Here is a 26,799-nt window from a genome sequence, read left to right on the forward strand (position 1 = left end):
ATTGAACTCTTGCTGCAGTGGCTGTGGACAGCTTCAGAGTGCTGAGACCTAACATCTTGCACTACCCGGGAGGCCCTTATTCATCATTTTTAAAGAATTTCTTTACCTCTTGAAAAAAGGTAGTCTTACCAAAATCTACCTCAGAAAGTATAGCTACTTGTTCCAGTTGTGAAAGAGGAGTCCTTTCCTACCATGGCAAAGGGACAGTCATTTACAAAGTGATGATAAGAGTCCAGCAGAGAGGAAATAAATAATGATTCCGGAAAAGTAGTGATAATTAGGGAGAAGAGGTCCTTGAAAAAGTAAGTGTGAGATTAGAAACTCAAGGAGTCAGACTTTGGTGGAAGTGGTGATGTTTCATCCACAGTAAAGCCAGGGAGGGTGCCATGTTAGGGAACTGATAGGGAAGTCTGAAAGTTTTCATGGTGGGAAGATGAGGGAAGTCCTAACTGATTTGTTTCTTTGTCTCAGTAAAGTGTGAGGAAAAGGTGTCAGTTGAGAGAAACAGTGATTGGGAGTGGGCAGGTGAAAGGGCTGATAGTACTGACCATTAGACTAATGAGCCACTAAAAATAGTGGCAAAGAGGTAGAAAGACAAAGAGTGAAGTATTAAAAGTCCTCAAAGAAAAGGACTGAGGCATCTGTGGAGGGCTTCCCATGGGACATAGGAGGTGATAAGGTCTGAGGTGAAAACCTACTACTAAAAAACATGGTTAATCAAGTGGGTGTTTTTAAAATCTGTTTGAGTTGAGTTCTTTGAAGGTATAGTTTAGATATACGTATCATAGCCCAAAGAGCGTAGGACAGGATGGTAAATGACTTATCTCTATCTTGTCCTGCTCAGAACATGACTTGGATCAAAAAATTCTCATAGGTTTTATTTAGTTGACTGCTTAAAACCTCAAAAATGTCTTTTCCACATTTACTTTTTCTTAAAACCCCCAGTTTCATTGTTCTTGGTGATCTTTACACTCCACTGCCTGCTGAAACATCTTCCCCGTTATTCAGATATTCTTGTTCATGTCTCCTGCACTGGCCTTGGCTTGAGAGATGGCTGCTAATCTCAGAAACAACACATGGCATGGCTGGGATTTGTTTAGAACACATATTGTTTCATGGAATCCTAAACTCCTGGGTTTTAGGGTTGAAAGAACCTTCGTGTTCATTTAAGCCAATTACGCTCTCTTTTTTCATATTATTGACTCCCTGCTTTTTTTTTTTAATTTATGTATTTGTACATACAGAACTGGGGTACAGGCCAGAAGCTCAGGGGTGGCTAGAGGCTTCACCAGAGACAGAGTGGGAAACAGAACAGGCATATTGACGAAGTACACTGCTGAGGGGAGCAGTGGGCCGGTCAGGAGAGGTCTGCCACGCTATATGGTCACCTCCGGGGCAGGCGGGAATCGAACTCATGCAGAAGTGGCTTTAGTTTCTCAATGCAGTGCTTTAACCGCTGTGCCACCAGGGAGGACCCTTTGACTTTACTTTTCTTGTCTGCCTATAATTGTTTCATCTGTCTTTTGTTAGAAAACACTGAGATTAAAACTTTAAATGATTCTGTGAGAGTTGAATGTCAAAGATTCTTAAAATATTAGGCTTCATGTTGCTTTAAGCAGCAGTGGTTTGACACCCTTGGACATGACATTTTTTGCTTTGAAAATCATACAGATTCAACTAATGATTTCTCTCCCATAGAGCTTCACTTTGCAGGGGGCACCATTAAAATTTCTCTTTCACTTGCACTTTATTCTTTGAAGAGAATATGATTCTAGAGTTTGGTTCTTAGCTCTGTAATAATCTGTTAAGTTATAGACCTTTAATAAACAATGAGTATTCCCTTTATATTTCTTATCAACACATATCAATCAGCATGTAAAAACTGAAGACATTTACCACTGTGGAACAAGTCAACTGTCTGACACTGAATACATAAGTTTTCAGATCCTGATAATGTGGTCAAAGTCTGAATCGTGTAGTATGTAAAGTATTCAGATCTTTACTCAACAAGTGAACTGACATGAAAGAGCAGGGCCTTTGAAGACAGCAGACCTAGGTTTATTCTCAACTTTGCCCTTGTCAGCTCTCATGCAGTTCTAGTGTCTCTGTCAAGAAGTTAGATTGGTGCAGTTGAAGGCTGTTTTCAGTTGTTGTGTCTGTTGATTCCACTGGCTGTAAATCAAAATAAATCTGATAATAAGAAAAATATAACTTCACATACACACACACACACACACACACACACACACACCCATTATCTTACAGACTGCTGGTTATTTATTCTTTTAGTTCATGCTATTTCAGTAGCAAATAGTTAATATTACCTTGGATGGATGGACGGGTGGATGGATGGACAGACAGACAGAAAGACACTCACTTTTGACAGTTGAGACAGCCTAACCATTCTAACCATTGTGCTAGGTATGAGGAATACAAAGGTGAGTGAGATAGGAATTCCCCTTAAGTAGATCCTCATCTAATGACCCTAAAATCAAATAATTTTCTAAAGCACAATAAGTTCAGGAGTGCGGAAGAGCACAGAATTTGTTATTTGTCTTTTGTATTTTTTGTAGAATCAATGTTTTCCTTGTGATTTATGTCTTGTATAGAGAATTCTTACTGGAATTCAATTTTAAAAAATGACACATACTTCCTTTGAGCTACTTAATGAATACATGTTTTTAGAATTGTATTCTTATTGATTTACAACTTTATATAAATTTGAGGGGCACATATGCCCCTCTCTGTGTAGACAAGCCTCTCTTCCCCCACCACCAAAGATCTGATCATTCTCACTTCTCTCCACCCTACTCTCCCACTCTGGTAATTCCAGTCTAGGAGTTGTTTTGGCTATAATTTGACAGTGTCTTGCTTTGGTTATTGATATTCCACATAAACAAAAAAAAGAAAAATATGATCATTTTCTTTTGCTTCCTGATTTATTTTGTTTAGCATAATCACCTCAAATTCCATCCATGTTGTCACAAAAGGGAATATTTCATCTTTTTTGATAGCTGAGTAATATTCAGTTCCACATATATATCTCACAATCTCTATCCAGTCATCCATTAATAGGCATTTACGTTGTTTCATGTCTTCATAATTGTGAATTAGTGTTTTTAATCTTCAGATAAATATCTGGGAAATAATATCCACTTTGAGATTTTTAAGAAATCTCCATACTGTTTTCCATAAGGGCTATACCAGTTTACCTTCCCACTAGCAGTGAATGAGTCTTTTATTTTTCTTTATCCTCACCAGCTACTTTGAGAGAAGCCATTGTCACCCATGTGGGGTGGTAGCTCATTGTGATTCTCCTTTGCATTTCCCTAAATGAAGTTAAACAGTTTTTCATTATCTATTAGTCATCTGTATTATCTTCTTTGAGAAGTGTCTGTTCAAATCCTCTGTCCCTACCCCCCTTTTTAAATTGATTTGTTTGGCTTTCTGTTGTTAAATTTTGAATTCTTTATATATATTGAGTATTAAATCCTTGTCAGATGTACAGTAAGCAAACATATTTTCCCAGTCAGTAGATTATCTTTTCTTTTTCTGTGGTGGTTTCTTTTGCTGTACCAGTACATGTTTTAAGGTAAGTTGGGAATCTAATTTTCTCATCATTTAAAAAAATTTTTTTGTGGTAATTTTGTTTTTTCCAAATTCTGTGGCCAAATATATCCATGTTCCTTGTTTAACAAAAGAAAACAGGAAATACTGGCACACAAAGAAAATGGGTATTACCCTATGATCCTACCAGAATCCCTTATTAAATGATAAGTTGACTTTAAAAGATCTTATGGTGTGTGTAGGGGTGTGTGTGTGTGTGTGCGCGCGCGTGTACAGATATATGAAAAAGACTTTTTCTTTCAAAACAGAGCCTACTGGCATATTGGATGTCTGGTACATGAAACAATACATTGACTACAACACACAACAGATCTCTCTTTTCTGGAAGGTAAGATTTCACTTTCTAGTTACAATTCAGTAGAAGTATGTACAATTTGTTTAGTTTTTTGAGAAATAACTGACATGTAAAGAGAATTATATATAAGTGAACAGTAGGAAACTTTAATACAAAGCTGCAGAAACTTGGTGTCCTCAAGATATTTGACTTAGTGTCATTCAGTTTACCAAATAAAGGTGAGAGCTCCGAGTTCCATCCTCCATGTAATCATGTCTTCTCCCCATCCACTTATAATTGGCCTCCCATGCATTTTCACCCTCTGACCCCCTATACCTTCTCTGCTGGCTTTTTCCCCTCTGTCAACCCCTCTCTCTCCATATACAATTTGCCTAGCAGTGACCATGCCACCTACTCACTTTTTGAAAAATTAAAAATGGGAAGACTGTATTTAGATATTTAGGGAATACATTTTTTATAGTCATTGAAAGGGAAAGGGAGAAAAGAGAGCCTCCCTACCTTGGGAAGACTAATAGTAGTAGAAAATAATACAAATAGCAATAAATAGAAGTCCTTCCTCAGGAACAGTTATATAGCAGTAAATGAACAAACTTCTAGAAAACAATGAGAACTAATGTTATTACCGAATGTGAAAGTTTCACAGAGTGCTAAAAGCTGGCATTGTCATTTCACTTAACCCTTACAAAAACCCTATGAAGTAAATACCAGTATCCCCTAACCAATTGAATGAAGAATGGAGAGTCAGAGAGAGAGTTCTTTCCAAAGTCACTCAGCTCGTACAGTGTTGAGACTGAAACCCAGTCCCAACCTCTTTGTGATACATCGTGACTCATCTTTGTCCAATGTGAATACTATTGAATTGAATTGAGCTACTGACTGGCATGATCTTAAGAGGTTTCTATACTCCTCTTATTTCCCAAAACCTGCATCCCACTCACTACCCCTCTTCCAGTTAAGGGTAATAGGTAGTTTTGGAATTATGAAGCTGAAGAGCATGAAACTAGAGGAGTGAAAGTAATGAATATAAAGGCTTCTTATGGAGTTAGTGTGATCAATTTTGATAATTGCAATCTTCAGTTTTAAGACACGAGGCTCACACAATTTAAATACTTCATATAAATTTGAGGTATTTATAATATGTGCATATGGTGAGGATTTTGTTTAATCAGTACTGGAAAACCCGATATGAGGGACACCCCACCACTGCAGAGAAGGTTATTTCAGATATTGGCTGCAAAAGAAGCCCCAAGTAAAACCCCAGCAGCCTGTGAGAAAAGTGAGAGCATATTTCTTATAGCTATGAGGTGCAAGATGAGCTTTCATTTTTGTAGGATATTTACACTAGAGAACAACTTTGTGCTGAATGAATGCAGCCTGGTTTAGAGGGAGCTGAGTATGTGTGTGAAGGTAAGTATGTGGGACTGTGTGATTTTGATGTGTGTGCATATGTGATGTATATGTGGGCAAGTGGGAAGGGCATCGTGAGTGTGTGTGGGTTTTGTATGTGTGTGAGGGATGTTCATATGGTTACCTATTTGTGTGTGTGTGTATACGTATGTGAGATTTGTATATATAATATATATATATATATGAGTGTGAGATTTGTGTGTGTGTGCGTGTGTATATATGGCTTGTGAACACAGAAATCTTTTCTCAAAAGTTCTAGAGAGTGGAAATCCAAGATCATTATGGTCTGGTGAGGGTGCTGCTTTGAGTAGAATTCTTACTATATCCTCATGAAGGAAGGGACTTAGAAACTATTTGAGGGACTTTTATAAGAGCACTAATTTCATTTATGAGGGCCCCTGCCTCATATCACTTCCCAGAATTCCTACCTGCTAACACCATCACACTGAGCATTAGAATTTCAACATGTTTCGCTCTTGGAAGCATGGAGACATTCAGACTATCAGATGAGTAAGTGTTGAAGGTATGAGTATTATTTGAGTTAGAAGGAGGTGGGTGTGTGCATGTATGTGGGTATGAGTGTGTGAGTGTCAGTGGGTGTGTGAGTGTGCTGAGCGTGAAGGAAACCTTTGTTTTGCTGCTCTTTTTCCCACATAATTACTCATTTTCCCACACTTTGGTTTCTCCTGGAAGCACCATTTCCTCAAAAATAACCTGTGCTATTTTTTGTCATCGCTTATTTTTAAGAAAAGAACAACTTAATCTGTGAATAAAACAAGAACACCTGTGTATTATTAAAAGGGAAAATGCAGTAACAAGTAGAAAATGTTGCAATAGTGTTGTGTTAGCCACTTAATAAAGGCTTGTAGCAGTCCTTTTCATCAGATTTTCTCATCTCCTTCTGTATAAAATTTCATACTGTTCCCTTTACTTTGACCTAATCTCAGTCCTCAATTCCAGTACATTTCTTTCAGTTGATACAGCATGTTTCCTTGAAGACGAAAACCACCTTGAAAAAACACACACACACACACATATATATGTATGTATATATGTATATATATATATAAAATTTGAAAAGTTCCTTCTGTTAATTTCTTTAAAGTGCTTTCTCACTATTTTGATCATAGAAAATTGCAGATTTTCTGACATTATGACTAGGACATGGCTCTGGAAGAGAAACACCTGTGTACAAAGGAAGCTGAACTTCATTCATTCATTCATTCAAATATATTCAGACCCACCTTTAATAATACCAGATGCTGCATACTACGGTTATGGCAGAGAAGGCAGATCTAGTCTGGATGTCCTTGAATTTATAATCCAACAGGAGAACAAAAATAGGACTGGGATAGATGTGGGCACTCAGTTGCTGGGGGTGCTGATGGCCCTCTCTCCAATGGAGAACAGGAGATGGTGGGAAGTAAGAGAGGTCTTCTCAAAAGGTAATATTGGAGCCAACATGAGAATAAAGGCATGAGAACATTTGGCAGGAGACCCAAGGGAGACTCTGAGCTTGGCATGTAAAGGATCATTTTGATGAAGCACTGCCCCATAGAATTATGCAAAATTTAAATTTTTCTTATAGCCACACTTTAAAATATAAAAATCATTCAGAGTTAGTTTTAATAATACATTTTATTCAACCCAAAAGTATCTGGAAGTTTATTTTAACACATAATTAATTTTATAATTGATGAGCTATTTCATATTACTTTTTTCCTAATAAATAGCCTTTGAAAGACGGTGCATCTAATAAGTGCCAGAATAGCACAGTGGCTAAGAGCTCACCCTTGGAGTAGCAGCACACTTCAGTTCAGCCTAGCCACACTTCCAGAACTCTGTGGCCCTATACACTAAGTGGCTCCTTCTGTAGTGTATAGTGAGATTTCTGAGCTTTGACAAAGTACAGAGAAGAAAGTCAGGGAAACTTACAATTTCAAAAGGAGAGAAAACATTTGTTGTTTGTACTCATTGTTAAATGAAGGTATTTACTTTGATAAATAGCTGCCCTCAAACCACAGAACTCAGTAAGAAGGACAACAGCAAAGACTTTAACAAGTCAATAGTATAGCCTCAGGAACACTTTTGTGGCCAGAGGTAGCTTACAGGTACATTCTTTCTCTCTGCATTACTTTGTCAAATGAAAATAATTGCCCTTGCACTGAAGAAATGAATTCTTTGGCCTCCTCATCTAAAGGAAGTTCAATAAAGGTAGAAATCATAGGCCACAAGTCGATTGTAACTTCCCAGGGAAGATTGGCTGCCAAGAGCTTGAGGCTCATATAATTATTGAAGGTGTTCAGTCTCAGAATTAGTATTTAAATACAGAAGTAGTCAGTGGGGAAATCTCAATAGTTTTGTTGCAATATTCAGTTCTCTCCCCTTCCTTTTCCCAATTCTGTTCTATTGCTGGCTGGCACAGCATTTCTGAAGCTATTTTCTGAAGATAACTTGCTTAGTAGTCATCATTTATATCAGCTGTCGAGAATATCAGTTGGATAGGAGAAAGACAGTAGGTCTTTGAGAAAGACGGTAGGTAACAGAATTAACAGAAATTAAAAAACAGTAAAGGAGTTAAAGTTTTGCTTTGCCAAAAGTTTCCAGTATTTTGTTAAAAGTCTTTCTAGCTGCAAAATAAGATGGAAATCATAAAACCAGAGTAACTACCATGAGGTATAACTATTCATTAAATTGGTCAGTGTAGCAAAACACCTCGGGAATGTCTGTGGTCTGCTGTGGTGGAGAGTTCATCCTGGCAATAGAGCCATGCTACCAGGGTTCAAGTTCCAGTTTCACCATTTACCGGCTGCGTGTTCTTGAGCAAGCTTAATCTTTCTGTGCCTAACTTTCCTCATGAGTGAAATGCAGATAATAGTAAGAAGTGTTATATGACTTTATTATGAAGATTAACAAGAGTATATCTGCTTAGTCACTGTTAGGAGGCAAACAGTGCTTGTCAGTCTAGTGAAAAGACAAATTCATCAAATGTTTCTATGCGATGATTTTTAAAACTTCCAGATGAGCATTGTCATTTGAGTCACTCATATACTTTTGATTGGGGTTGCTTAAGGCAGTCATGAGTTCCAAAATCAAGGTAGCCAGGCTTAAGCCCACAAATGATAGGTACTTTCTGATCAGCTGTATGACATTGGTGTGACTTCCATATAGATCCATGGCATGAGCTGAGTCAAGAGGGCCTGGTTCTCTATGAGTCATATGAATATGATAGGAAAAAATGCCAATTGTGACTATTGTTATATTACAGTAATAGAAAAAAAGAAGTCAGCATCTTAATATCTGTCATGCACAAAAAACACCCTCAAACAGTCTGCTTCCATTTGTTCATTGACTCCTCTTGTAATCTATGCTGCACATGGAAATATCCTTTTATACAGATAAAGTGGAGGCTCAGAGATAAAATGACTTGCCCAGGGTCACAAAGCTACTATGTATGGAGTAGGAAAGAAATTATCTCCCCTGATAAGGAAAACAAAGTCTAGCTATGTTCAAAAAAGCCTTTATAGACAAAGCTATTTGAATCATGAGAAATTCAATAATAAAGTATTATTTTATGGCAAGTAGTTTTCTCTTTAAAGTTCCAAGAAGAAATAATTTATGAATTCACAGAAACACCCATCTTCCAGTATTCTTAAAGACAAAACCAAAACCAAATTCTGAAATGTGAGGCACAGAATTCTGAAATGTGTCAAATTTTGTCCTATCCTGTACTACATTCCAAATCATTTTTGTTATTGAAGTCTTTTCAGGCAGCAAAGCTCTTATAATAAATTCATCAGTGGCTGTTTACTTGTTGCTTCTCAGACAAACATTAAGTCAGAAAGTCTTTCCAAACTAAGTTTCTATCATTTCCACAATACAAAGAAGAAAAATAACTGAAGGACAGAGACAATAAGACAGCTTCTCCCTCTCTCCCTATTTTTTTTTTTTTTTTTGCATTCTCTAACCACAAAGTACAAGAAGAACCAGCCTGCCAGAACAGCCTGCCACATTCTGAATATTGTCTTCCTCACTTTCTTCCACTAGGGGGTGCACTAAAATCTTAGATTACTCTTCTGTAACACTTGAGTTTTTAACCTCGCCAAGCTTTCAGACATCATTAGAATGGGTAGGGGGAGTTATAAGAACTAAATATGATATTTGTAAAGTTATTGAGTCATGGAATAACCCAATAAATTATGGTATTTTCCTTGTTACCCACTCAAAAAAAACAAACATTTGATTAAAAGTAAATGTATCTAGGAAGACCAGCTGCCTGCATAGGTCTGCACTTCTGAATTCATAATGTCTCCTTATGACCCATGGTTTGTCAATTCTGGGAAAAAAAGAATCCTGAATATTTATCCTTCAAATTGCTGACTTCATATCTACTGTTGCTGCTCCACTTTCAAGGGTACCATAACCTTATGATTAGAAAATCCACATTGTAATTTTGGACCAGAAAAGTGATTTAGGTTTCTAACTATGAAAGATGGTACCCCCATACTAGAAGTTCATTGTCTTAATTCATTGACAGTCAATAAAAGAAGTATCACATCACAGCAGAGGAAACGCTAGTCTAGAAGTCAGCATCCCTGGATTCTACCCTCACTTCCTTTCCTATCCCCAAGTGCTCTTAAACAAGTCACTTCATGTCTCTGAATCTTAAGAGGAAAAGTTGAATTAATAATCTGTAAAATCCATACTAATTCTGCTATTCTATGATGATACACCATCCCACCAGGGCCAAGTGTAATCCGGGGGTGATTTATTACATACATTATTGAAAACATTATGTTAATATTTAAAAAAAAAACTCATTACAGGGATGTGTCACTTACCATTTCAGTGACATACACAATCATCTTCCCTGTAGGTTATACCATATAGTCCAGGTGTGTAGTAGGCTGTCCATTAGGTTTGTATAGTTACACTCTTGTCATTCACACAATGACAAAATCACCTAACACATTTCTCAGAATGTATCACAGTCATTAAGTGATGCATGGCTGTGTACTGTTTTTTAGTTGCCTCAGGACACTAAGTACCCAACTGGCTGAATATCTATTCTCCTGTTAGCTCATTGAGATTTTTCTCCATGGTCCCTGTTAGACAAGTAAGGTCCATTTTCCAGTTTGGTTAAGGAGCCTATCTAACCGAGAGCTGTTTACATTTATCCCCAAACTTAAACTTGACATTTTATAAGAGCATAACTCGTGGGATACCATAATTATTTGTCTAACTACCAACACTTGCCTTCTCACTGATGTTTTTAATTTTAAAATATGTGATACAGAGGAGGAGATGTAAAGGGTTAGGTTAGGCCTTTCTCTACCTCCTGAGAAGCTTCATGATCTTGCAGATCTTCTTTGTTTACTAGATGGTCAGAGATGTCCACAGCAGTCAGTAGTCATTGGCTCCAAGATGACTTGACATGTTACCCCTTATTTCAGCACTTTACGATTGGATTGAATGTGATTACTGGGGTGTCTACGAAAGACAGTGACAAGGAGGTAATAAGGGCTGATTTGTAAGGTGTGGTTTCTAGTTAATACTCTGGTTCCTTAGTTGTCAGAGTGAAACTGAAGTTCTTTGGATCCCTAGCAAGAATGGGGAGTTTTATGAGTTCAAGCAATTCTTGAGGGACACCCTTACACTAGGGGTGCATAGGATAGGGATGGAGAATTCTTCTATTTGTAGACTCAGAGAAGAGACATACAGCAAAGGATGAAGAGCTGAGAAAATGGTCTTCACGAGCCAGCTTTTGCTTTAATTTATCCTGTTTTTTTCTTCTACAAAAGGCATCTTTGTAAATAACAGTTCAAAACATCACACTTTACAAAATCACTCACTGTAATCCAGCAATGATGTATATTTGAGATACTAACCTTCTCTGTTCTTACCAGCACACAAAGATGCCTTCTGGTAAAGGCTGAACATACTCCCAGGGGAGCCCTCTGCAGCCAGCATTTACCTCATGCATTTACCATGGCTTAAGATCCAGTCTTGGGCCTTGTATATCCAGAAGTGCATCAGAAACCTAGAGTAACCAAGCTCCCGGAGACTGATATATATAAATATAAAAAACTGGGTGTTTACGGATTAATTTACAGTGAGAATGCAGCTGTTGTACCAACCAGAAAGATTGAGTCAGCAGACAGGAACATTTTCTCCCTGTTTGCTAATTATTTCAGAAGCCAAATTATAATCAGAATGCCAAGTTACTCACTTCAAGTGAAAAATACAAATTTTAAGTGAACCAAATATTGGTGTTAACCCAGCTTATCCTGACAGATAGGAAATCAAATTATTAGGTGATTCCTTAGAGAGCAGGGAACAAGAGAAAAGGGTGTTTGCCAGTCCTAAAGTGTATCTTCTATTCAGCAGTTTAAGGCCAACCTTAAACAACTCATGGAAGGAAAACCTCACCAAGAAAGCTGTAATGCTTGTGCCTGGTGATCTTAACCTTCTTCCCCTGCATGGGGCGTGAATGGGCACTGCCTGTCTTGCCATTTTCAGTGCTTCTGTTTCCCATGGTCCTTGTCCAAACAGGGTTACAATGCAAATAATTAGTTTTCTGCTCACTTTCTAGGATTGCTTTCAAATGATCTCAATTGGAATTTCTGCAGTTCTAAAATTTGTTAGTTGCATACTTTTAAAATGTTTCAGTTTCTAGCACAGATGGCTAATCTATTTCATTAAGTGTGGATTTTACAAATTTGGCTCTTAAAATTTAATTTCATGAACAGTGATGCACTTTCTGTATAAAGAGTTAAACATGAGTCCCAAAGGCACCAAGTACCTTGCCCCCAGTCACACAGCAGATAATCAGTAGAACTGGAACCTGAATGAATTCAGTACCCACTCTTGTTCCATTGGATGTGATTGAGTTCTCCACTATTAAGAAGTTTTGTTTTGAGGCAAGATTTAAAAAATCTATGTGTTTTAAAATTTAACATTTAAAAAATGTTAGCATGTTTTATGCTAAATGGCAGGGATGGGCACTTAAGAGTGTAATGGAGAAGTGTAAATAAGGAAATCACTTGGATGTAGCCCTGCTGCCACAGAGCATCCAGCCACCCTGGCAGAGTACACAGTGATGGATGTGGTTTTTTGCAGAATCTGAGTGTATCAGAGGCAAGAGGAAAAATCCTTCACTACTGGGTGACCTTGCATGAAGTGACAGGAAGGAAAATCACACTAGAAAACATCACAGAAAATACCTCCTGGACCTGGATTATTCCCAGAATTGGGAATTGGACTGTGACTGTATCTGCAGCTAATTCAAAAGGCAGTTCCCTGCCTACTCATATTAATATAACGGACCTGTGTGGGGCAGGTAAGTACCATCCTTTCTCTTATCTTGCCTGTGAGGAACTGAGTCTTACTCATCTCTTATCTCTGGACACTGGCTCCACCCCAGTATCTGGCATGAATAGCATAGGTGTGTAGACCTTAGAATCAAAAACTTGCAGAGGCTTTTTCCATTCAACTAATGAGTGGCCTTGAACAAATGAATTAACACTGCTGAGCTTCAATCTCCTCCTTTCTAAAGTAGGGATTATATTACCTGCTTTGCAGGTCATTATGAGATTAAATACAGAGCCTAATACATAGTCAGTGCTTAATGAATGTTTAAGAAATATGAGAAATATTAAATTAATACTAATGTCTGGCTGATTTTTCCAAAGGCAATAATAGTAGGTATTATCAACGTCTAGAACAAACATTCTACATTCACAGTAATATATATTTTAAAACCAAGTGTTAAAATGGAATTCTGGCCGTAAAGAAACTGCAGATCTTCCTTAAATTACCTCCCAGTAAGCCCATCTAGTTGAAAATATCGTTAAGTCAAAAATATCCGAAATTGAAAAGGCATTCATCCACCTAATCTGCTTAACCTAGCCTTCCTTAAGATGCTCAGGACACTTATATTAGCTAACAATTGAGCAAAATAACATAAAGCCTATTTTGTAATAAAATATTGAATATCTCAAACATAGATGGGAGATAATGGGGGTACAAAAATACAAGATCAGAAAATCTCAGGCAACGTAGTATACTGTAGAGTATCAGTTGTTTACCCTGGTGATAGAATGGCTGAGGACAAGTTATGGCTTGAAGTCACTGTCCAGCATCAGAACATTATTGTTCACTCAGGAAAAGATCAAAATTCAAAACTCAAGGTAGAGTGCCTGTTAAATTCAGTTACTTTTGCATCATACATAAAGTAGAAAAATCACTAAATGAAACATCATAAATTGAGGGCTGCCTATGTAGTAAAATTTTGCTTTACTGCAGCTCTTTCTTACCCAAATATAGATATGTGTCCTGTTATTTACACTGAAAATTTCTCAGCTAGCTATATGTGTTTCATAATTATGTCCTCTGAAAACTATAATAGCATCTCAAGGTAAAAGCCCATGCATGATTAGTTAAGAAAATAGATATTAAAACTGTTTCTCAAGAGTTCTATTACAAGTGGATTACATATCAAGATTATTAGTCTAACTTTAAAGATAACAATTTCTAATAGAATAAAACTTTATAACTAGGTCCCTTCCTCAAAATTTGGTGCAACAATTTTATTTATATGTGGGTCTAGCCGTTATCATTTCGAAGAAATTATTTTAAATATACTATTAAATTTTTTTAATATTTATTTATGAAAGAACTAGAGCACAGGCCAGAGGTGCAGGGGGTGAGAAGGTTCACCAGAGACAGAGTGGGGAGAACAGGCAGATTTACTGAAATACACTGTTGAGGGGAGCAGCAGGTGAGACAGAAGAGGTCTGCAGCACCATTTTGGTCACCTCCCTAGCCGGCCATTGCACTTGTGCTGCATTGGCTGTGAGGAGCTTCATAGTACTGCACTTTAACCCCTTGCACTGTTAAATCTTTGTTCTGTATCTTTTTAATGATAAATCTGAGGTTACATAGTAAGTGAAAAGAACACGAAGAAAATATAAGGAAATACTGGTAGAACCTTGGGGTAGTATATGAATTAAGGATTTTTCTCAGGAGTAAGGGTTGCCCTTACCATAGGTGTGACTACAGTGACTTATTCTTTCACATATAAGTTCAGACTTACATAGCCCACAGCTAGTGTGATAGCTTCATTACATTGTCAGAAATCCAGGCTCCTTTCTGTTCCACTTGCCAATCTTGGCTTCCCTTCTCAAGATGGAAATGTTCCAAGATGACTGCTGAAGCTCTAGCCATTTCCTTCTAGCAGAAAAAAAAGAAGGAAAGAACAAAGATTTACCCTTCACTGTTGAGGCACTTTGCCCCAGGTAACACAACATTGCAGTTATCATTAACCCTAACTGGTCACCTTCTCATATCCAGCTGCAAAGATGGCCCAGAATAAGCAGCAGTGTTCCCTTAAAGATGAAGATAGGATATTTGGTAGGAAGTTAACAATCTTTGCCTCAGGTAGGAAGGCATTTAAAGCAAAAACCTAAAGGAAAAGAGATTCATGATGAAAAAATATATTTATTATATTTATGCATAGTAAAGTAAATATTTTTAAAACATCATAATAAATCCTCAAAATACACGTAGCATTTTGACAAAAGTCTTTCACATTTTTTGCAAAAAAGAAAAAAAGAATTCTATCAGCTATCCATCTAACTTTTTCAAATAAATGGATCAGGGCTTAGAACAGGCAACTCAAAGGATAAATATAAAGGAGTAATAAAAACATGAAAATATATTTATCCTAATTATTAATCAACGGGATGTGAATTTTTTAAAAACATAAGAAACCAAATTAGAAGAGACAGGTCAGTTTTAGCCAGGTGAAAGATTCAGGTGTTCAGTGAGAGGATTTATTCTAAAGTGAGATGTATGTGGATATACAAATTGAAAAAAAGGGGGGGGACATGAAAAATATAGGGACAATTCATGAGAGACATCTCTGGGGAGCTGGAAGATGAAGGGATCAAGAGACAACAGGAGGTGGGAATATGTCTTCTCTCAGAATGGACAGATGTTACTTCAGGATGAACATGTAGGGGAGGTCCAGCAGGGCATTGAAAAAGCTCTGTACAACTAAGTGGTAGCTAAGAGGGGCCTGGACCTGAAAATTGTGCCATCACAGAGCTTATTGTCTTTCCTAAAGCCACAGTCCAAAACCATCCAGTCTCCTAAAACCATCCAGTCCAGTAATTGTAAACCCCAAAGTGATCTGGAGGCCAAAGTGGCAAGCCAGTTCCCAGCACTGATGCTCATCTCACACATACTCTGAATGATTTGCAGGTGCAGGAATAGCGTGCTATGATTTTGTGTCTATGTCTCTTTCGGTGTATGTTCGCACTATTCACCTATGTAGCTTTCCTTCTAAAAGGGGAAAAATAAAAATGCCCCCACTGAAAGAATTATTTTAATTTTGAGAAAACAGAACAATTTGATTATAAAAGGCACCTTCCACAGCATTGCCTATCAAAAAGCACAAGAACATTGTGTTGACTGGTGTGAAAGTGTATTAAACCCACTATCAACAAATCAAACATGTTCCAAAAATTCTTAAACCTACAAGAAGAGGCAGAAACCAGTTCAGTCAGAAACAGAGGACCACAGAGATGTCAGGGACTGAGGCCCCAGGAGGTGAAGTAACTTAGCCAAAATCATATATCCAATTAGTAGCAGAGCTGGACTGAAAAATCAGCCTGCCTATCCCTTTGGTGGGCACTTTGTCTGCTACCTTATGAACTTTACAACTTTATTCAGAACCTCTCCTTTTAATGGAGATGGGGCATTGAATGATGAAGACAAAAGGAATCATTTTGAAAAGTGACAGAAAGTGGTGAGTTGTGAGCAAAATTCTGAAGAAGAGACATGCCCTGGCAAACATTGTGGGGGAGGAAATCCAGGCTGTTTCCTGGCAAGTGCAGTGACTCAGAGGTGGGAAAATGCCAAGTTGACTTGCTTGGCTAATTCCAGAGACAGCAGTGTTTAAAAAGGGTGCTTTGGTTATTTTAGCCCATTGCCTGGCAAAGGGTCTTGTGAGCCAAGCTGCTCAATGAATATTTACTGAATGAATAGATTTATTCCTTAAAATAAATAGTAAATGCATACATACATGTATAAATGAACAAATAAACAAATGCCATGCCATAGCCAAGACATCAAATGCCACTGCAAATGAAGACAGGAATGAATGCTAGGAATTCCAGTTCCTGCCCCAGTAGCCAATACCCAAGTTATGGGCTCTCACTACCAAAACTGCCCCTGAAAGATGGGATGGTGATGGCTAACCCCCTGTGCAACGGAGCATAGTGATGAAGGCAGAGAGCTGAGGTACACTTTCTAGTTGTATTCCTCTTTTTTTCCTGCATTGCTGGGCATTTCTTATGGAGCCAAAACTCTGAAGAGCAGGGCACAGTAACTTCAAGGACACCCTGGAGCCTACCTGGGGAGAGCAGCAACAGTGGACTTGTCTATTAACTGCCAGGGATTTGTTCCTGCCACTGGCAATTACAACAGAATCATAGTCCCACTCCCCTTAAAGAGCAATGCCAAGCATAGATGCAAAGCAATGCCAAGCATAGAAGGAGCCAGGTATGCCTTAGGGTAATCTTGGCATAGGGAACACTCGTCTATCTTGAAAAGCTGCTCCTCCCCACCTAAACTTATGTGGAAGTGCATGAGCTACAGCTAAGTGATAGAAAAATAAAGATAATAGAGTAAATTCATTAGAAACAAGAAATAAGTAACAAAGGTAAGGACAAAAATAAATAAAATAGGCAATAATTATCATTTTTAATATAAAAATGACGGATTAAAACTAAAGTTGGTTTGCTGAAAAGCCTAAGGTAAGACCAGTTTGGTGGTATTGCAAAGTTAGGTGAGGTAGGGAGAGAGAGAATGTAATAAAGTATCAGACAAAATGAGGAAGAAAGAATAACTTTCTCCCACAAACAGTAAAAGCAATAAGTTTCTAGAAAAAATGCAAAATTGTCAAAGGAAAAATGTAACTAACGGACTAACTATTCAAGAAGTCAAAATGTCAAAAATGTATTCAAAATGTTATGTCCTCCAAAAAAAAAAAATTCCTATGTCCAAGATTTTTTCACAATCAAACTCTGAAAAAACAATCTTATGTTACTCAAATTATTTTAGAAAAATAGAAAACTACCCACTCTATTTTATGGGACTGATTGAACTGTAATATTAACATCTGATAGAGAGTACAAAAAGAGCTGTAGGCTACTATGGGTTATGAACATTAAATGAATTGTTAGTGTCTTGAATCTAATACATGCATTAAAAACTAATACAGATGGCCCTCCCTGGTAGCGCAGAGGGCTAAAGCACAGCACAAAGAAGCTTAAGCCACTTCCACATGAGTTCGATTCCTGCCTGCCCCAGAGGAGATCCACATGGCGTGGCAGACCTCTCCTGACCCACCCACTGCTCCCCTCAGCAGTGTACTTCATCGATCTGCCTGTTCTGCTCCCCACTCTGTCTCTGGTGAATCCTCTCACCCTCCGCATCTCTGGCCTGTACCCCAGTTCTGTATGAATAAATAAATAAATCTTTAAAAAAAAAAAAAAACTAATACAGACACCTCTGGTTTCTCATCCAGCATGCAAGGAGCTTGGAAGTTGTCACTGTATCCTAACTACAAGTAAAAAAAATTGAGCAACTATGGTGATGGCACACGGGTGATTTGATGATGGGAAGCCCATGGGGATTATAACTGAGATGGGAAAAGGCACAAAAATGATGTAAAAATAAACTATTATATTATTTTTAAAAATTAAAAAAATATTGAACAAACTGAAAAATCAGCAGCTCTTTTTAGATCATTTAAAAGAGGCAAGGTCACAGTGTAAATTGCTGCTCCTAAAATTGGAGATAATCAGGCATGTAGAGGTTAATACTGAGAGTCAAAACTCACTGAAGGAAAATTCCACAAGTAGAAACCTCCATGGATACCAGTAACAGAGTAGGAAAAGCTAAAGTGCAGTTTACAAATTACTGGGGCTCAGACTGCACAAGTCTGAGAGAGAAAATCTTCAGGGGAGCAGTTAGGTAGGGCCCCCACAGTTTTACTTCAGGAGCTGTAAATATCAGAGAAAATCTCCTACTTCCAGCAGAGGGAGAAACAAAGCAATGATCTTGAATTATACTTAACAACATCTACCCTAAAGAAACAGTAATTTACTGGAGTCCAAACTATTGATAACTTAACCAAACCAACAGATGGGAAATACCCAGGCCAATCTAAGTGGCTTGTCCTACTTAATGGAACAGGGTGTAGGTGCAGTTTTACAAGTACTTTCAAATTTGGGGCACAGACTTGCTAACAGAGACCCAACTATACCACCATATTACTACAGAACTGTTTACCACAATTCCTTTTACTCATTTCACCTTGTAGTGCCACTATGAAAAAAAATTGAAAGGCATACTAAAAGACAGTTTGAAGAGATAAAACAAGCAGCAGAACCAGACTCAGATATGACAAGAATGCTAAAATTACCAAACCAGGAATTTAAAACAACTATAATGAATATACTAATACCTCTAGTAGATAATGTAGGCAGTATGTAACAATGGGCAATGTAAGTAAAGAAATGGAATTTCTTAGGGCAAATCAAAAAAAAAGTTAAAAATCAAAAACACTGTTACCGAACTGAAGAATACCTTTGATGACTAATTAGTAGAGTGGATATGAATGAAAAATATCTAAGCTTGAAGATATGACAGTGGAAATGTCTGAAGTAGAAAAGTGAAGAGAAAAATGCCTAGTATGTGGGATAGGGAGGTGAAGAACAGAACACACAGGATAACTATAACAGATGTGCTATACATGTAACTGGAATACTAGGAGAACAATCATAAAAAAGAAAAGAAATATTTGAAGCCATATTGACTGACCTATAGAAGAACAAAGATAAGAAAAACAAAGAATAAGGTAAGATATTTAATTTGTTGAAGGAAATAAAACTATCAAACTAGATTTTGTACCATGAAAAATTATCCTTCAAGAGCGAAAGACAAATAGACTTTTTCAAGCAAAGGAAAACTGAAGTAATTTGTTGCCTTCCTAGCAATGAAATGTTGTAAGAAGATTTTCAGGGAAAAGTAAAATGATATCCGGATTGTTTTGTTACTAGGCACTTCAACTACCTGTAAAGCTGTGTAGTACTCTTTAAAAGTACTTGGATTAGTTGTAAATGCACATTGCAAACTCTAAGGCCCTCACTTTAGATGTCAAATATACCAATTAAAAGATATTATTAGAGTTAATCAAAAAAACAAGATCCAACTACAAGCAACCATAAAGATACATTAGGTTAAAAGTAAAGTGATAGAGAATGATGCTATATTAACATCTTAACAGATCAAATGAAAGCGAGGGTAGCTATAGTAATTTTAGGCAGAGCAGGCCTCATAATAAAGAAATGTCAGGGATAAAGAGAGACATTAGATAAAGGTAAATAAATCAATTTTCCAAGAAGATACAACACCCCCCCCCTTATTCCTTTTGTACCATATATTAGTGAAGTCTTAGTGAAATAATAGGCGTATAGATTGGGAAGGAAGAAATAAAACTATTCACAGATGATCACTGATAAGATCAAATACATAGAAAATATAAATTAGCAAGCAAAAACAAACAAGCAAGCTCTTGTGGTGCTAGTAAGCAATTATAATAGTAAGGTTTCATTTATCTATATGCGAGCAATGAATAAAATGGAATTTAAAATCAAAAGCTCACTACCACTTACATTAATATCCCTCCCAAAAATACTTAGTGGAAAATCTAATAAATATTTTCAAAGTCTGAGGGAAACTAGAAAATTCTGATGAATGAAATCAAAAAAGCTAAGTAAATGGTGATATAGTTATGCTCAAAGATAGGAAGAATCATTATCATCAAGATGTCATTTCCTTTTAACATAGGTTCAACATAAGACCTGTATGTTAATTTGTGAACATTCACAGAATTATTGTACAGTTTAATGGAATAGCAAAACTGTGCTTTTGTACAGTTAAATGGAGTGAAACAATAAGAGAGAAGAACAAAGTTGAAAGATTGACACTACCCAATTTCAATCTTCTCTGAAGCTGCAATAATCAAGAGAGTGCTGTATCAGTTAAAGAATAAAATAGATCAGTGTAACAGATTTGAGAACAGCCCCTCAAATAGACCCATATAAATATAACAACAGACCTTTGCCAAAGGAGCAAAGGTGGTCTTTTCAACAAATGGTGCTGGAACAACTGAACAACCAGTTGTCCAAAATGGAAATCAGTAAGTGTAGACCCAGACTTGTATACCTTTCACAAATATTAACTCAAAATGTATCACAGACCTAAATTTAAAAAAACTATAAAAAATTATAGATAGCTTTTTATAAAAAGTTTCATAAATGGGCCCTCCCTGGTGGCGCAGCGGGTTAAAGCACAGCACTGAGAATCTAAGGCCGCTTCCGCATGAGTTCGATTCCCGCCTGCCCCGGAGGTGACCACATGGCGTGGCAGACCTCTCCTGACCCGCCCGCTGCTCCCCTCAGCAGTGTACTTCGTCGATCTGCCTGTTCTGCTCCCCACTCTGTCTCTGGTGAATCCTCTCACCCTCCGCATCTCTGGCCTGTACCCCAGTTCTGTATGAATAAATAAATAAATCTTTAAAAAAAAAAAAGTTTCATAAATGTTTTAGATAATCCAGATGACCTTGAGTTTGGTGATGACTTTTTTGATACAAACTAAAAGCAAAATCTATAAAAGAAGGGATCACTGAGTTGAATTTATTTAAAATGTAAAACTTGTAGCCCTCCCTGGTGTCTCAGCAAGTTAAAGCTCAGCACTGCAAGCAAGCTGCAGCTACTATCTTCCCCCTCCCCCCAGGAGATCCACATGGAATGGCAGACCTCTCCTGAACTGCCCACCGCTCCCCTCAGCAGTGTACTTCCTTGATTAGCCTGTTCTGCTCCCCACTCTGTCTCTGGTGAATTCTCTCACCCCGCTGTACCTCTGGCCTGTACCCCAGTTCTGTATGCATAAATAAGTAAATCTTTAAAAAAAAAAAAAAAGTAAACTTCTGCTCTGTGAAAAACAATGTCAAAGGGATGAGAAAACAAGCCCCAGACTGGGAGAAAGCATTTATAGAAGATGTATTTTTAAAGGACTGCTACCCAAAACATACAAGGAACACTTAAAAAAAATTTTTTTAAATATTTATTTATTTACTCATACAGAACTGGGGTACAAGCCAGAGATGGTGGGTGAGAGGATTCACCAGAGACAGAGTGGGGAGCAGAACAGGCAGATCAATGAAGTACACTGCTGAGGGGAGCAGTGGGCAGGTCAGGAGAGGTCTGCCGGGCCATGTGGATTTCCTCCAGGGCAGGCGGGGATCGAACTCATGTGGAAGTGGCTTAAGCTTCTTAGTGCTGTGCTTTAACCTGCTGCACCAACAGGGAGGGCCTGGAACACTTAAAATTTAATCACAAAAAATTTTTAATGATCTCAAAATGTGTAACAACCTTAACAGACTTCTCACTGAAGATAAATAGATGAAAAATATACACCCCAAAAGATGCATAATATCATACATGGTTAGGAAGTTGCAAGTTCAGGCAATGAGGTGCCACTAGACTCACAGTGGTCAAAAGTCAAAACAATGAAGATGCCCACTCAAGCACAGAAATGGAAAGTGAAATTAAAAGATGAGGGTAAAATAATTCCACAAACCATTATAGTACTGGCTCTTTGCACAAACCAGCGATGCCAGAACTGAGAAGAAGGATGAACATAAATTTGTAAACTTGAAGTCCTTAAAAATAATTTACTTCCTCACACCTTCCTGGAATGGGTTGTTTCTTATATCTTTTTATCCCCTATCATTTTGCTTTATCCCTGCCTGTTTTTTCCCTTGCAGAGTTGCTGGCACCTCACCAGGTTTCTGCAAACCCAGAGGGTCTGGACAACCTCATGGTGAGTTGGGAACCTCCCGGTAAAGCTGTCCCTGCTATCCAGGAGTACGTTGTGGAATGGAGGGAGGCTCATCCCAGAGGGGGCACAGAATCCCCTCCAAACTGGCTGCGGAGACCCCCTAACCACACATCCACTCTCATTTCAGGTACTTAATTGTTTATCTTCATTCTGGAGGGTTGCTAAGTTGACACTTGTTTGAAAAACTTACAGAACCTTACCTTCAGTTAAAGGTGGCTGCATGGGAGAAAGGACTTTGATAATCCAGGGTCCTTCAGGACAGTATCTCAGAATATACCACTGTGTATTTTTGAAGCTGTGGAAGAACACTGGTTTACTAAATATTGTAGTATTTATGAAAAATACATGCACCTGGCACATTCACTTATATTAGATGCATGTATTATTGAACCAAAGAAGCATGGCCGAGAGCTAAATAGTAACCAGTGAGTGTGGTAGGACTATTTAAGAGTGTGGTGTGCCCTTTAAGAGTTCACTTAATTCTCAAAACAAACATGTAAGACATTAGTTAATATAACCATTATACAGATGAGGAAACCAAGAGAATCTTTTATTCCTAATTCTACTTATTTGTGTGACCAGAAATCCAGAATTATTACTTACATGATCATTGGAGTTTTTAATTCTCAAATTCTGAATTTGTCAGACGTTATGATTTAGTTGATAGAAAGCATCTAAAAATGTATTTAAAAATTGGACAATTGTTAGAAGTAATTGCTAACAATGGCTTTTCAATGACCAGAAGCTGTCAAAACTGTTACTTTGATCTTTTGGGAAACAGTGAAAGCTCTGATTTGGAATGCCTTACATTGCCAGAGTGACCAACACAAAGGGAAAGAGGAGAGACCTCCCTGTACGTTCTCTAGGCCTTTTAGGAAACATGGAGGTGTTCCTTTGGCCACATACATGTAAATGATAAAAAAGGTTGATATTGTAGGCATCAAGGGGATGGACACTATTCAAGAAAGAATGCCCCACAAATATTACCATGGAATAGTCTATAATGTTACACAACACACAGTTAGTATTGTTGTAAACAAATACATAAAAAGCAAGATTCTTGCCAAGAGAATTAATGTTCCCACTGAGTATATTAAATGCTTTACAAGCCAAGACAACTTCCTGAAATGTATGAAAAGAAAATGATCAGAAAAAGAAAGGAACCCAAAGTGAAAGGTAGTCACCTTTGGATTACCAAGGTACTTGGAAGCACCAATCTGCTCCTCTAAAGAAGCATACTTTGTAAGAACCAGTGGAAAGGAGCCTGAGCTACTGGGACCCATTCCCTGTGAACTCAAAGCAGGAGAGGTGTGAGGTGAAAAAAAGACCTCCGGCCTATTAAAAAAAAAATACTGGGCAGAATTAAGTCAATGTCCTTTTGTTATGTTAAGCTCAGCATAGTGGTTAAAATTACTGGTCCCAAAGCCAGGCTATCTGGGTTTGAGTCCTGCCTCTGTCATTAGTTTGTATGACCTAAAGTAAACTACTTAACTTCTCTGCCTTCTCATTTTCCTTGTCTGTAAAATGGCGATAATATTACTTACCTCTCTGGGTTGTTGTGAAAACTAACAATACAAGGGAAATGCTTGAACAATGTTTGACACGGTAAGTCATGCTAATTTAGCTCTCTTTTTTAGTATTATATTGATATGTGACAGAGCTAAGATTTTAATAGACTTTCAAGCTCTAAATTCCTTAGTAATTGCATTACAGATAACAGTCATTATATCTGTCCAGGAGGATACATACCTTGCTTTATGAAAATGAGATAAAAGCACGCAACCCAAGACTGTATAAGAGGAGGTCCTTAACTATGTGTCTCTTTTATAGTCTAGCTGCTCCGGCTCTTAGTGTGTGGTGTTTAGTTTTAGCCCCTGCACTTAAAGGGAACACTGCCTAGATAACCCAGCCAGCATCAGAGAAATGTCTGACCCTTTTAATACAGAAACCATTTTGCCAATAAAAGAGAATTCTAGATGGGGGTGGGGCTGCTGGCTTTGATATGCACATGAGGAAGAGTGTGTATCCTTTCTTGTACTGGAGAGCCAAAGTAAGGCCCCTGTGTCAAAATTATAAGAAAGGAGATGACAGCTCAATTTTGGAAGAACTTTCCTTATGTGTTGAATAGGACAGGTGATTTCCCATCAGAGCAAGGTGTTCCCTCTCCCTAAATTGTTTCATTAGAATCAGGTTTCCTTTAGGGCTGTCAGCTCATCAAATCATATGAAATAGTGGCTAGAATAGACATTTACTGAACTCCAAACTGCTAAAAAATACAAACAGTTATAAACTGTACTAGCACCTAAAGTGGCGTGGTTTGAACCATGTAGTAGCTACTGTTCCTTACCTTTAAAGAGCCTTTATGGCCCTCCCTGGTGGCGCAACGGGTTAAAGCACAGCACTGAGAAACTAAAGCCACTTCCGCATGAGTTCGATTCCCGCCTGCCCTAGAGGTGACCACATTGCGAGGCAGACCTCTCCTGACCCGCCCACTGCTCCCCTCAGCAGTGTACTTCGTCGATCTGCCTGTTCTGCTCCCCACTCTGTCTCTGGTGAATTCTCTCGCCACCCCTGAGCCTCTGGCCTGTACTCCAGTTCTGTATGAACAAATAAATAAATCTTTAAAAAAAAGAAAGAAAGCCTTTATTTCCACACAAATGCTGTAAAATAGATGACAAGAGGACCTTCTCCATACTTAAGGAACTAAAATGTTTTATTAAAATACTCATATTTTAATAAAATCAACATAATACTGGATAACATAACTTTATTACTGGCAGTTGTACTCCTGCATGAAAACACTGGGTTAACTTATATGCTTGGATTGGAAATTTAGTAATTCAAACTTGCCATAAATTCAAAATGACCCTTCCTGGGCAATAAGAGTACGCATCTGTCCAGAGTGGAACTGGGTGTTTGGGGGTGAGTCTTAGTGCAGCCAGCTCCTGGATTATAGGTGGGTGGGAGTTAGCTAGAGACCAGCATTCCAATTCTATCTGGGTGAAGATGGTTCTGCCCACACAGCGCCACTTCTCTCACAAATATGTGGACACCATGGTATTTAGGAAACTTTCCCAGATGCCTGGACAGTTTGAGCCCTTCTACTGATGCCCCCATTACACTTCCTTGTGGTCATTCCTCATTACTGTCATTTAACGTTTGCTTTCTTCCACACTTAGCAGGTGAAATTAGCACTCTGAAGGAAAAGCCCTTCATTGTTGATTCATAAACCTCGAGACAGGGCCTGTGCTCAGTGGCACTAGGTATATAAGTATGCATAGGAGTAGAGGGGAATAGGTCTGGAAATTGGGGTCAAACTGCAGAAATGAAAACCTTTGGCTTATGGGCCACAGGGCTAAGAAAGTGTTGAGATGGAAAAGCAAACATAGTTAGGGGGTTTTCCTAGTGGAATTAGTCAAACAGAAGTCAAAACCAGTGAACAGGCTCACTAGGACTCTACTCCTCCAGCAAAGGGGAATGTTTGCTGATTAATGGAGCCTTCTGTCTTCCCTCCTCCACTAAGTTTAGGCCATTTACAAGAAGCCCACCCACAGCTTTTAATGGGGCATTTCCCAAGGTCTCTGCCTTGACCTTATATTTTGCACAGCAAAATGCAGTGAAAACTTTTGCCTAATAAGCTCACCTACAATTCCATGTCTTCACATGACACAGTGGTTGGAAGTCAGTTTCACTGCTATAGGCCGAGCAGCCAGGCAGCTAGACCCTTCCAGATGAAATATGATTCCATATTCCATGTTGCCCTTTGGGCTTCTAGATCTGGATGCCACTCACAAAGAACCTTTGTATGACTGGATTAAGCTAACAGCATCCTTTATTCCATTTCACTTGATTCACAAATAAGAGTGTAATTCACCCATGGTGTGTTTTCATTTCCTCATAATCTGTTCTGAAAGTACTGAGCTTGCTTGCTAGAATATTTAATGGCAATGGATTTTCATATCAATCATATATTACTTAGTAAATTATTTTGATGTAAAATTCCTCTTCCCTAAAAAGAAAATGTTAATCAGTTGTCAGTGTATGGGATCAGATCCACCTATGATAGGGCATTAAACAAAATGGAGAGAGTCCTTACTTTGTTCACATGATGATATGTCAGTAGTTTTCTAGTGGGAATTCTCTCTTCTTTTCCTTGGGAATTTAAAAAAATTGTCAAGGGAAGAACCTATAAGAGGGAACTTTTCTCTACAGGAAGTAGATGTCTGAGATATATGGAAATAAGTTGTTTTGGCAGGGAAATGTGATTTGCCAATAAACCTTATGACTGAAGAGAATTGCAAAGTTTGGTGTTTTAAAAACTGGGAAGGTACACTGACATCCCTAGGTAGCTTCCAAACTTTCCAGGCTATGATGCAACTAAGATCTAATTGGAACATGGTGGGGGGAGGAGTGAAGGAGGGTAAAAAACAAAGGGTCAAATTGCACTGAGTCGCCCTGGTTAGTCATGCCCAAATGTGTCGTTCAGCTTTGCCCTG

At 38.1% G+C, this 26,799-nt stretch overlaps 1 protein-coding gene across 3 annotated transcripts in view; it reads left to right on the plus strand.

Moving 5' to 3' along the window:
* The window catches only part of IL12RB2 (interleukin 12 receptor, beta 2), a 64,430-nt gene that overhangs the window by 17,178 nt on the left and 20,453 nt on the right, over window positions 1–26,799 (plus strand). For all 3 annotated transcript variants that reach the window (XM_004679094.2, XM_004679095.2, XM_004679096.2), the window contains exons 7-9: window positions 3,876–3,955; window positions 12,449–12,668; window positions 22,230–22,430. In XM_004679094.2, coding sequence (XP_004679151.1) covers window positions 3,876–3,955; window positions 12,449–12,668; window positions 22,230–22,430 — 501 coding nt within the window. The remainder of the gene's footprint in view (window positions 1–3,875; window positions 3,956–12,448; window positions 12,669–22,229; window positions 22,431–26,799) is intronic.

This window comes from Condylura cristata, unplaced genomic scaffold, assembly GCF_000260355.1.
Source record: "Condylura cristata isolate star-nosed mole 26May11 unplaced genomic scaffold, ConCri1.0 scaffold00008, whole genome shotgun sequence".
In the NCBI taxonomy this organism is placed as follows: Eukaryota; Metazoa; Chordata; class Mammalia; order Eulipotyphla; family Talpidae; genus Condylura; species Condylura cristata.